Raw genomic sequence first — 13,841 nt, forward strand, 5'->3', positions numbered from 1 at the left:
TACAGATAGAAGTGATGGCATTTCCCCACCTCAAGGAAAATGGATATTCTGAAAGCACAAAGAGAATGGCTCATGTAGCACTTCGTGTCACTTTAAACAAGATGCTTCTTCGGTAATCAGATTAACAGCCAACATGGGTACAAATGGATGTACTAATGTTCATCGCAAATGGACAAAAAAAGTTAAATGGGCCTTCTGATGTCTGATCTAGGTGCTTCGCTTTGTCAATAGTAAAGTTTCATGACAGCAAACTAGACCTTCACATTCATTTTTCATTTTTAAAAGGGGGTGAACACAGCTGCAGGACTGGGGCATCACAGAACAATGCTCCTGACATATATACATTTATAAAGGAAGAATGGCATTCAGATAAATTAAAAAAAAGAAAGAAAGAAAGAAAACACGTATAAATGATGCCTTGAGTCAGAGGGTCGGGAGGGGGATGTCAAGGAAAGTGAAACCAAACAAATCATTCTTTAGGGGAGTTAAAATGAAAATTTCACTTTTTATAGAATAAAGTCCAAAAGTCGGAACATTTTTTAGGACAGTGTTTGCAAAATGGTATTTTATTTTTCCCCACTTAGAATTTGTAAAAATCACTATTTCTCAATTCACTAATCATTTAAAATCAAATGGGTATGTGAACACGCAAGGTAGGGAGACATCACAGCATAAGCTGCCATCCTTTATTTACTCACGTGGCACAGGGGACAACTGTGTCTCCTTGAGATGCACAGGGTTCTCTTTCTTCAAGTTCTGGACACTCCTTCTCACTGCCAATAGGAAACTGCCTAATGATCCGTGTCCTGACACGAGTGCCTTTTGGGGATGCCACATCACGGCACGTGTTTGAGCAGGGACTCCATTCTGACCACTCTGACACCTGGCACTCTTTGGTGATCACACAGGACTGGAAGGTCATTGGCAGCTTCTCTTGTCGGCAGAAGCTGCAAAAGAACATTAGGATTCTCATCACAGACTAATGAGCAGTTACAAACTTTGTCTTCTACACTCCAGAGTAAAATAAGCTCGGACATTTTTATTTCTACTTGGAGGTACAATGCCAATTTCATTGAAAATATATCAACATTTATGATGTGTAAAAGCAGTCAGACTCAAAGCTAACATTTGCATTTCCTATTTTGTAAGAGTTGTTAAGCTGTTCAGAGGAAATAGAAAATAAAGGGACTAAACAAAATTAACTGAAACTAAGCTTACCATATTGTTCATTTCACTCATTCCAGATTTGTTTTAATTCAGAAAATGAGGAACCAAGAACAGTTAACATATAATTTTCATTGTTTAGTGATTTAAATAAACATGACTGGCTAACTTAATACAATATCGTTTTAACAAAAAACCCCTTAAATGTAAGTTTAATATTATTAAAAAAGTTTTTTTAAACATTTATTTATTTTTGAAGGACAGCACAGAGCCTGATGTGGGGCTCGAACCCACAAATCTTGAGATCATGACCTGAGCTGAAATTGGGTGCTCAACTGACTGAGCCACCCAGGCACCCCATAAGCTTAACACTATTTTTAATATCATTTGAAACTTTCGCTGTCACAATTTTATGATTATTCAAGTACATCAACTCTTGTAGTTCACACTTTAATATACAATATACATATGGGTATCTTAATTAGATACATCATAAGCATTAGAAATATAAATCTATTTATATATTACAGAATACACTCTAAGTAGATGTCTCATATTTACTTGTCAGTAAAGTATTTGCATTCAAACTGTTATCTCTCTACTCCTACTTGAATTAGAGGGATGCTGGGTTCTAAATTGTAATGTATACATATGAAGATGATGTTATGAATGCCAATGAGTACAGGCATATGCACTTTGAGTGGTTTTCCTGGAAGTGGGTGGCCTTGTGTTGATTCTTAGTTGAACTCTTGCCCATTCTCAATAACCAATAATGCATGTTTACAAGACATGGGCAGCCTGTCGCCATGATACAGCCATCTGTTCCACTGGGAGAATGCACTGATAATTCTGTCTTGTCATTCAGGTGCTATATTTAACTATGGTGATTAACCATACCAAGAGGCAGGTCCGTTTTAATGTAACAACTCACATTCAATCTTCTTAATTCTACTGGCATGTGCATGAAAATTGCATTCCTAGGAGACAATTAGAGCTCAAAGCATCAAAGTCAATTTGTCTGAGCGGAGAGGTCTGGGAAGAAGAATCATCCAAGAATAGTGGTAAAAGAGCCCCGTGAGTCAGCTCTGTTTTTCTTCTAACAACACAGAAGACCAAAACCCAATTTTTACTCAAATGGCAGGTATTGGGCATTTATGATACATTAGGTACAACACTAACAACAGAGCAAAACTTCCTCTGTAACGAGTAAGTTTTCATTCTTGCATTTATGAGTTCATTCACAAAAGTCAGGCAAACTAATGACCAAATCATGACTTCTAATGCCTCTCTTTACAAACTTCTCTGTAATTTACTCTTAGATACAATTCTTATCTTTCTTGAGATTGTTTTCATATTAACATGTATATGTTATCCTCTATGTAATACTGAGTTCATGTTTCATGTACAGGCAGAGGGATTAAAAATTCCTTTTAACCTTTTGTAGAGAATTTGACCATCAGTTAACGGCCTTTTTCAGTTGTCCTGGTAATCTGAATAAAGCTGGCAAGTCAGCTATGTTACTAGATTGTATTATTTATGATAAAATAACCCCTTTGGATAAATCCCATCTGCACTGGAGAAACTACAAATACCTGATAGACAGCCACCATTTTGAGCTTCCCTGAATGTGGCAACTCTAGGGAGAGGGCTTGTGTTTTTGTAGCGACCTGGCAGGCTATGACAATGGGGTTGCTTCATGAGATCTCAGCTTCTGCGGATCATGAGACTTTTAAGCCAGAACAGCTGCTGGGCTTGTCTGGTGTAGAACTTTTCCTCCATGTGAGCTGTGCTTTACAGATTTCTAGGAAAATTTCCTCATTTGGAATGTCTGATCTACAATCATGTCAAGTTCCTATTCTATATCCTTCACAAAAACAGACCTGATGCCAAATGTGGCCTATGGTATAGTCTTGTGAGTCTTATATACGCGCAGCCTAAGTTTAACACTTCATTTGATACTCCCAACAATCCTTTTATGTGGGTACCGTTCTTATTTTCATTTTATAAGGAAAAAGTCTCCAAAAGGTTAGGAAACACCTTCAAGGTCATATATCTAGCAATTAGATTAAATTTTGAGCTTGGATTTTTTAAAAATCAGAGCCCATTTTATTAACCATTTTTTCCCACTTCTCACATTTTAAACTGTAAATCTCAGTTTGTTAGGACAAATTCTTTAGCTGGGGCCAATGCCAAAGTTACTGGCTAACTGTGAATCAACTAGTATCACTGTTTCACTGCCCCAAGATTTGTACCATTCGTTCACTTTGTAAATGTGCTGCTTGTCCTAAGGAGGAATTAGTGATTATGAAAAAGCCACAACAAATACATTTCCCTGAGAAGTGTTAATTTTCAGAACAGGTCAAACATGTAAGAAATTAGTAGCATAAACAAAAAAAAAAGTTTTAAGTTCTTTTATGTTAATATGTGACAATACATTACCTATCTATCAATCTATTATCTTTCCTGTAATTTTCCAATACCCCAAACAATTATTTCAACAAACATGTATTCAGTAACTCTACTTAATACTGGGCTTTGGATATACAATCTCAAGATTAGAATAATTAAGTTGCAAGCATATAATTCTGCTTGGAGAGGCACAGAAGGCTATCTGAAGTAGCAGGTTACTATGGTGAATTTTAAACAATGTATTAGAATTTTTCAGATTGAAATAAAGACAATTTATAGAGATGTGAAATAAAAGAGCCATTTGTTGGTTGGTTGGTGGGGAAAATACAGATTTTTTTTTCCTTGGCCTCACTGTAAGGAGTTTGTGTTACACAGAGGTTATAAGAGTGGAATGGAGGGGTGCCTGGGTGGCGCAGTCGGTTGGGCGTCCGACTTCAGCCAGGTCACGATCTCGCGGTCCGTGAGTTCGAGCCCCGCGTCGGGCTCTGGGCTGATGGCTCAGAGCCTGGAGCCTGTTTCCGATTCTGTGACTCCCTCTCTCTCTGCCCCTCCCCCCGTTCATGCTCTGTCTCTCTCTGTCCCAAAAATAAATAAACGTTGAAAAAAAAAATTAAAAAAAAAAAAAAAAAAAGAGTGGAATGGAAGCCTAGACCAGATCAAGGGCAGTTATGTAGACCAGAAAAGTAATTATTGGGCGAGAGCATCACTGAAAGATTTGCAGGAAAAATGACATGGTATTTGCATTTTATATAAATTTCGATGGTGATGTAGAGGGTGAAATATTAGGACACAAGATAAGAGGCAGGAAGACCATGATAATGATGATTATGTCAATGACATAATATAATGCATATATCAATAAATAGAAACATATATTGAGTGCTTACTATGTGCCAGACATTGCTCAGTCTAATAGGTGTGATCATGAACATGAGATTAATCTTCACTGAATGTCTACTATGAGCTATGTCCTGTGTTTAACTTTGCCTAAAATATCTAATGTAATCCTCAAAACCACTCTATAAGGTAAAGCATTTTTTTGTTTATTTGTTTAAGATAAGGAAATGAAATCTAAATGTCTCCTCTAGGTCTAGAAAATAACCGAATTGGGATTCCATCTAAATCTTTCTGCTAACAATGTTTAGGAAGGGCACAATAAAGATAATGGCAAAAGAAATTGAAAGGAGCTACCAAGTGTAAGAAAAGAGGAGTTAGAAACCATGCAACCTGATGGATAATTGAAAGGGTTAAAAGAGAAGGAGTCATTAAATAACTTGGAAGTTTCTAACTTTGATGATCTGGTGAGCAGCATTGTGTTTCTTTGAAATGGAGAACATGGAATGAGAAGTAAGTTTCTGGCAGTTTATAAATGAGTTTAACATTAATGTCTTGTTTTGATCTGGAGATTTCCAGGACATATCCAAGAGACAGAAATGTTCAGTAGGCAGATTCAGAATTAAAGTTCAGGGTTTGGTTGAAAGTTCTGGATGGTCTGTATACTTTTAATAATCATGAGGGTATAAGAGATGAAAGCCAAGGCAATAGGAGTATATGAGGGGTCTCACATGGGGGCTCATTTTAGACCTTTGTAAGCACATTTTGTGATTGTTAGTGAGACCAAATAGGGTAGGTAACAAATGATCCATGGTTCCTAATCATGCAGCTACTATCTTGTACCATTCTCTCCTTTATTCTGGCCATGTAAAGAGTTGACTCTAAGTGCTCAGGAGAACGATACACCTTGGTTCATTACAGTTTTCATGAGAACATGCTCCTCTGGGAAAGTCAAAGGCATGGGCTATGCTTCTGCAAGGATGGCCGGGTAAAGTAACGATGGTCACTGTGACAGTTTCCTTTTCATTTACATTCAGGATAGCCCAGATGGCCAGGACTTAATGGAACAAAAGCTTGGCTTTGAGATAGAAGCAGATGTTATTTAGTATACCCTGTACCAGATAGAAAGTAATCAGATAAATATAGAAAAAAATGAAAAAGTGGAGAGAATTCAATACTTGTCTTTAAAGATACTTCATTAAGAGGACAGAGCACAGATATTTCTGATAGTTACTTCAAACTCCGATTATCCACATCTTTAACATCTTTAATTTCATGTCAAGATTAAAACTGATAAGTTATAAATTTCTTTTCAATTTTATAAAGATAGTGCATGAGCAAGGGAGGAAAAGAGAGGGGGAGAGAGAGTCTTAAGCAGACTTCATGCTTAGCATGGAGCCTGACATGGGGCTTGACGCCATAACCTTGGAATCATGACCTGAGCCAAAACCAAGAGTCAAATTCTCAACCGAATGAGCCACCCAGGCACCACTATAAATTTCATTTTTGATAATTCAAGCTATTCAAGTTACACAAAAATAGAATTCAAAAGAATTTCAAATCTTTTTTTCCTAAAATTATTTCTGAAGGCTATTTAATAATCATAACATCTGTGAAAATACACCTTCTTTCTGAAGGTATATTCATCTCCTAAAATACCACTATCACTTTTTAGCTTTGTTTAGAAACTTCCCAAGACCCTCATTTTCTCAGAATCAAATCCCAACCTTCCTTTCTGGTAACCAAAGCTCTCCATAATCTGTCACCACTTCCACTGCCCTCCCGTGGGTTGTCAGTTAGCCAGAATGAACTTTTGGTCCTGGTCCCTGAGAGCCTACAGCTCCGTCCACTGTCCTCAATGAATCCAGACAGAAGTAGCCCAGTTCTTCTACTACTTTCATCTACACTATTTGCCATTCAGACTCCCATCTCCCATCTTCTTTGCTTCTCTGATGTAAACTCACTCAAAGTCTAGACAGTCTTCAAATGCGGCTTGAAGCACCTCTGCCCCAAACAGTGCCATGTGAAAATTGTTCCTTCTCATGGGAAACAGATGAAATTATAGACTGAAAATATGACACAAACTCTGAGCAAGAGATATATTTCCCTTAAAAATAGGTAGGCTGAATATCTACATTGAGGTGGCAAAAAAGTGGCATCTTGTAAAACCCATTTGTAGCCTCTTTGCTTAAATTCCTCTTTTAATCCCTTTCTCTCTTGATAGATAGATAAAAATGAACAAAGAAACAACCTTTTTCCCTTTTCATTTCAACTAGGGCCAAAAAGAAAATTTAACAACCAGAAAAAAAAAAAAGAAAAAAAAAGTTATGGTTGGGTATTACTGTGGCTCATTGTTTCCAATCCAGGGAAAGTAATAAAGTGATCAGAATAGCTTTTCATCGTCTTGTGGCAGCCTAACATCTGTAGTCTGGAGCCCTGGAGATGGAAATTGTTCCTGAAAGCTTGGCATACTCTAGTGTATTGCTACTCAAAGTTAGGTCTGTGGACAAACCGCTGTAATTAACTGGAAGCTCGTTAGACATGCAGAATCTCAGATCTCCACGCTGCTCTACAGAATCAGAACCAGTATGTTAATGACATTCCCAGCTGATCTCTAACTACACTAAAGTTTGAGAACACTGGTCTTGAGCTTACTCTCCCAGCTACTCCAAAAATTTAAGTCATTTCATATTTATAGTTGACAAGTAAATCTTTATCAGTATAGCCTTACTTCTTACATAACAGAAACTGAATAGATCACACAATGAGACGCATTACCAGATATTAGATGGTTTATAAAAATAATTGGATAGGCTGGAGGAGAAGGCATCTAAGCCAACTTCCCAGTACACCTTCCAGCCCTCAGAATCACACTGCCATTTCTCTAATTCATAAAGCTGCTTTTGTGGCAAAAAAATTCCCTGTGAAATGAGTACTTCTGCCTCTTCCCAAGGATCTCAGTTCAGATTCCAAGCCCAGCTCTAGCACATTATTAGAGTCTAACTCACATCCAGGCTGCAAGCAACTTTGAAACATATGATTTAGTTTTCTGCCTTTGTAGGACAGAAAAGTCCTACAAGAGCAGTGCTATTCAAAACAAGGTCCACAGATGAGGGTGAGCATTTGTTAGGGTATGCGATAATCTGAGCACAAGAGATAAAAAGTAAGCACCCAGGCAATTCTGCAGCAATTTGAAGTTTGCAACACCCAAGCACATGATCTGTGGATGTAATTTGATGAAAAGGGCATAGGCCAGTTTTGTTAATGTAGAATTCTGTGGTGAGCTATATGCTAAACATGTATAAGAGAACTGTGTTATTTGATCAGTAGGAAAATCAAACACAAACAAAAATGAAAACCAGAAGCCAACATCTGATCCTTTTCTGTAGACAGCTTGAGGAGCACCACATTGGAGGAGTGGGATGATTGATGAACCAGCCCAAACAGCTCATCTGATTGATGAGTTTAGCTCATCCTGAACTCAGTTCAATTCCTACTCCCTCACCAGGCATATAGAATGTGATGAACTCATAGGACTTTTCAGAAACATAAATCATTTTGGCACTTAAGAACATATTATTTGTAAATAAGATTCACAGCAATATACCTTTTTTAGTTTTAGAATTAGTCTATAAGCAATTATAATATTCTCCTTGAATTAACACATTTTCTTCCTGTAAAGATACAAACACATTAAATAGCAACTACTCGTGTCATAGGAGAATTTTCTATATAAAGGATATTACCCTAAATCTTCTTGTAATATTAACAAGCATCCCCAAATTTGGTAATATGAACAAATTACAATTTGGTGTTCAGAGTAGTTTAAGGTATCACTTTATTTGTATAAAGGAAAATATATGTGTAAGCTTTATACTCTGTTCTAACAGCATAGGCATGAATTTAATTTGATTAGGTTTTTTTTTTTTCCAAGAATGAAAGTGGTTGTCCCAATGCCGGCCAGCAAAATGTGAGGGTAATGGGACTTAAACCACATATAAAATATTACTGTAACTCTACTGACTGAGAAAAAGAAAAAAGGACATGTTTTTCAAAGTTGATATGTTTCTCACATACACTAAGATAGCCATCAGCCCAATGACAGTCATGCCTTTAGTCCCATCTCTTATGCTTACATATAAACAGATTTAATTTTTAAATTATATTCAAATATTAGTATAAGAACATAATTCTCAGATATATTTTTTCCTATTAATTTACTGTTTGCTTTTTCAGTGATAAAAATGAACAGACCAAGAGATTGCCCAGTTTTTCTGCCCAGTTTGCAGCAAGAGGGAAAATGATGTGGTGCTCATTATCAAGAGACCCAAGATATTCCTAAACTGCTACTTTCGAGTGACATGACCCATCAGGTAGAGATTACTCTGCTTCACAACTTCCCACATAGTGAAATTACATTTTCCTAAAAGACCTCTCAGGTCTCTTTCTTCAATAAAACTGAAGACTCAAGTTTTCATAGCCTAACCAATCTAAATTTATATTGGTTCGTGTTTTCAGAATGAACCTTTAACAAAGAGACTTCTCCTATCTTTAACTAAATTCAAGCTGCATTCTTTTTTTAACACAAAATTAAATTTCCTTTAATTTACCACTTATTTATCAAGCTGAATGAACAGTTTACAAATTTTCCGAGCTAATTTCATTCTCTAAGTGTGCCCTTTCCTTTACAAAATTCAGCAAGTTAGAGGCAATAATTCTTATGGAAACAAAATGCATGCACAGTCAAACCACTTTCCTTATAAAGGCAGAGGTCTTTCCCCTTGCTTTGATGTTTGAAAATCTTTTGTTGAGCTGCTGGGGAATGTTGCCAAATGGTGTCACCTGCCAGCTGGAGTGATCATATGCTCCCTATTAAAGCTGAGGGCAACGCTGCTGGTCAGCAGCTGAATGTGAGGATATCAGCACAGCACGTATTTAGTAATGGGATAAACTGCTACAGCAATGAGGCCTCCCTGGAAGGGCCAGTACATACATTTTCTATCCTCTCACACAGCAAATGCTTTCATGCAGCTGCTTCCTTATCACCCATGCTGTTCCAGGTGGCAAACCACAGTGAAGCTTTGTGGCACAGTCCCAAAACCACCCCAAGTGAAAACTCTATATAGCTTTCTGAGCCAGGGTAAAAACCATCTACCAGACTTCTAAAATGGCATTACGTGGCACGATTAATTTTGGCAATTCTTCTCATCAAAGTCATTCTTTAACATTAAAGAATTTTTGCCTCTGTTTTTTAAAACTCAAACTAAACAAAAAGAGAAGGAAAACATAAACACAAGGCTATTTTAGGTATTATTTTGGGTTCTGCACCCAATTTTGATGTGTGGAGTCAAGGGTTTCCCAGCACCAGTGAGCAATTCTTGGACACTAGCAGGGGTTTTAGAATTCAACTCACTGTGGACATTAACCACCTGGAGATAGCGTCAGATTCCGAAGGTTAGGGATTCAATCCTGCTTGATTGCTCCCTGTCCCCTGCAGATGGCAGTTCCAAGTTCAGGTTATCACCTGTGCCTCTAACCAACCAGCTATAGACAAGAGGTTCCTAAGATTCCCTTCTTGGGTTTCACAGACCGTAGAGAAACATTTGATTTCCTAGATTACCAGTTTATTATAAAAGGATACAACTCAGGAATAGATGGAAGAGTTGCAGAGGACAAGGCATGGAACAAAAGTGCAGAACTTCCATGCCCTCTCCAGGCCCCAAATTCTTGTTCCACCCAGCACACCCAAAAGCTTTCCAAACAGCATTCTTTCCGGTTTTTATGAATGTCTCATTACATAGGCACTCCTGATTAAATCACTGGCCATTGGTGACTGATTTAAGGCCAAGTCCCTCTTCCCTCCTAGGAGGGTTGGGGTGGGACTGAAATTTCCAACCCTCTAATCCCTGGGTTGCCTTCAATAAAGACTAGCCTGCATCTTTAGGTGATTTCCAAACCTCACCTCATTAACATAATAAAGGCATCTTTCTCACTGTCAACACTGATGAAATTCCAAGTGTTTTGGGATCTGTAGGCCAATAACTGTTGATGAAGACTAAATATATATTTTTCCTATATAAGAATTACCAAGTATCAACTCAAACATTGATTAACTAACTGTTGTAAGTTTTATGACAAATGGAAGAGAGAGAGAAATCAAGTCAAATATATCCAAGTTAAGGGACAGAAGTTAAAGGCAAGAAAGCTTTGGAGGCAGTGATTAATGACTGGAAAATTTTTCTATGTTGACTAAAACAGTGAATTCCATTAAGTTTTGCCTAACCTGGCCAACTTTCTTAAGTTGCTTAATCTGGTGGTCCCAGTGATTACTGAAACTAGGATAGCACCTAATCATAAAATGTAATGAATAATTCATAAAAATGTAAGAAAATCAATGCAATTATTCTAAAACAATGCCAACTTTTCCTGCTTTTGATCACTGAGTCTAGAATATTCCCCTGCTCTTTTCCTCTTTTCTCTGAACTTTTACCCTCTGAGATGAAAACCCATAACCTTAACTTCAAATAAAATAACTGTGGACAAGTTTCTATTTACTTCAAATACAAAAGCTCCCAAACTGATTTCAACATTTCTCCCTCAAACTGGCTTGCTGCATCTCTCTCCCATTCCCCCCGAGTCTTCATTGTCAACTCCACCCATGCCAATTTAGCGACAAGTTATCAAAGATCCCTACAAAGAGCATCCTTCCCAATCATCTCTGGTCTCCATTTCCACTTCCATAGTCCTGAGCCATGTATTCTTTGTCTTGTGACAGAAGTAGGAGGAGCTGTCTGTGTAAACACTATCTTGCATTACCCTGTCAAAGTGACCTTCCTGACAAATTTTTATTTATCCAATTTGTCACCTGCTCAAGAACTCACAATGGCTGGCTTAGAGTTCATTTCATTCCGTTGGAACCCTTCCTTCTGACTTTCAAGGTCCTTCACACCATCCCTATCATCCTCTTGTTGATAGGGAAATGTGCCAAGCCAATTACATCTGTCCATTTCTTTATAGCTCCTGGTTCTCTCTCATTTCTTTTGGCTATCTTAACCTTTCAAAGACCTAAACAAGCCCAGGATATTTTTAGTGAATACTGAATTTAACAGGGGTGAATTTAAAATATTGAATTTATATTAGCAAATGAGAGGTCCAGAAGTGAGGAGACTTATGTTAATAATAATCTGTTTGATAAAGAGACGGAGCTAGTTTCCAAGAAGAGTGGACCATCACGATTAAGAAAGAGGGTCAAGTGGTTCAGATCAAGTAACATTTAAATAAGGGCAGGAATTCTGCTTCACATAGAGAAGAGTTTTAAAATAGTATTGTTGTCCAACATGTAAAGAACTGCCTAAAAAGAGATGAGGTCTGGAAAAATGAAAGCGGGGTCTAGGCAAACATCCATTAGGATAGAGCAGTGTGGCCTCAGGGAGGGAGGCTTAAGGGACGTTAGTGAGAGGTACTACTGAACCTCACCCCCGGTTCATCCAGATATGCCTATTTAGTCTATGTTTTTTAATATTAGGGCCAATGTTAAGTTTTGCCTAATTAAATGTTCTAGTGCCATTTTTAGGGGGGGAGGGGTGCCATTTTTTTTCTCCTTTTATCTAGTGGCAGAAAAAAAAGAGAACTGGTGTAGACAGAGTGGAAAGACCTGCATACTTGTGCTTCTTTGTAACAAGATCTTGAACAAATGAGTGATTCTCTCCAAATCTCCAAATTAGAGTCAACAGCATCTGGCTTTTCCATTTTACAGCATAGCTCGAAGAATCATATGAGTAACTGACATGAAAACTACTTGAAAATGGTTAATTCCTACAACTGTTAGGTATGAAGATGATGGCAAAGATTAGACAAGTAAACTTAAATATGTGAATCTAACTTCCATATTAACTTTCTTCTCTGGAAGCTCCCTCAAGTCTCAACCTAAAACAGTTACTCCTGCTGACACACAAGGAGACATTTGATTATTTACTGTATCTTGTTCATCTCTAACTTCTGCATGTATGACACTATTTTCTCCTTTACTGAACCTTAGTCTTCCTCAAATATTGCAGCTTATTTATTCATTTTTTTTTAATTTTGGGAAGAAACAGCGACATACACTCATTGATAAACTACATGATGTAGGTAACCAAACAGGAAGAAATCATTGTCAATGCAGTAGGTCAAGTGATGAGTATTTTAAATGTAATAAATCTAGAGAAAATGCTTTAAATTGGAATATATAAAGAGTTCTTAAGAAACAGTACTTTAAAATATCCAATCCACTACTCAAAAACTCTTTAATACTTCTTTAAAAATACAAAGTCTGTGGGATGAAGAACACAGTTTTCTTAGTTCTTTCTACACTGAGAGAAATGGAAACACTAAATCATTTAAAAGAAGATAATTCTATTTGCCATTCCATAATGCATTCTCAAAGGCTTCAAAAGTCTCAGGGAAAAAAACCAAGACATTCAGAAATAGGATTTAAAAATCAACATCTTTGGATAAATTGCAATAAACAGGAAAAATGAAAAGTCATTACAAGTATATGGGAATTTCTGCTAGAGTATTTGTTCAAATTAATGGAAAAGTACCTACTGTTGGCTTCATTTTTACCTCATTTTTTTTCACTATCTCAAAGTTATTTCTCTTTAATGGTAGAAATCTCTTTTGTTGAATTAAAGTTCAAGGAAGAGGATGCTTATGAGAGAGAAGTTAAAAGGAAAAGGCAGATTCCTGGTTTAAATACCTATCTGACATGTTGTAAGACACAGAAGGTTTCAAGTTATAAATTAAAGTCTGATCTGGCTTCTAATAACCACAGTGAAAGAATCTCATGTTTCAACCTCAGTTGTATATATTTGTCATAACTATGAGAATTTGGAAAGATATTTTTCAGTTAAAATGCACGGGTTTTTTATTGCAAGTCTATTTTAAGTATTAGGGAAGATCTAACTAAATCAACATTTAATGTGTAATAAAAGAAATGAATCCAATTTTTATTTTAGAGGAGGAAGGCAATGCATTAACTATATGCAGATGGCACTTTTAAATATATAGATTTTCATTTTGGAAGGGAGGATTGACTACAATGTTATTTTATTTTGCTACATATTCTATGATAACTGATTAATAAGGCTATTCTTCAGAGTATATTAATTCTAATATTAATAGATAACTGTGTACTCAGGCAGACCTATTATATTACTTACAAAAATAATTGCTTTACATTAAATGTTTACAAGGTGGTAAATATTCATGATCAATTTCATTAATATTAATAACCATCATCATTGATTTAATGGTTTGCTAGGCATTATATCTCATTATTTGTTCAGAAAAGTTACTATGCATACTATATTCGTAATCAAATACAATAAATTTATAGATTTAATAATATTATAATTTACTGGGCTTTAAACTTCCTGAATCAAAGCAATATGTAA

General features: G+C 36.6%; 1 protein-coding gene across 2 annotated transcripts in view; it reads right to left on the reverse strand.

Annotated features, from left to right (window-relative positions):
* Window positions 1–13,841, reverse strand: part of LOC121026776 (thrombospondin type-1 domain-containing protein 7A-like) — a 55,602-nt gene that overhangs the window by 5,147 nt on the left and 36,614 nt on the right. For both annotated transcript variants that reach the window (XM_040469552.1, XM_040469551.1), the window contains one exon: window positions 699–947. In XM_040469552.1, coding sequence (XP_040325486.1) covers window positions 699–947 — 249 coding nt within the window. The remainder of the gene's footprint in view (window positions 1–698; window positions 948–13,841) is intronic.

The sequence above is a fragment of the Herpailurus yagouaroundi genome, unplaced genomic scaffold (assembly GCF_014898765.1).
Source record: "Herpailurus yagouaroundi ecotype Mexico unplaced genomic scaffold, PumYag 162451, whole genome shotgun sequence".
NCBI classification, from domain to species: domain Eukaryota; kingdom Metazoa; phylum Chordata; class Mammalia; order Carnivora; family Felidae; genus Herpailurus; species Herpailurus yagouaroundi.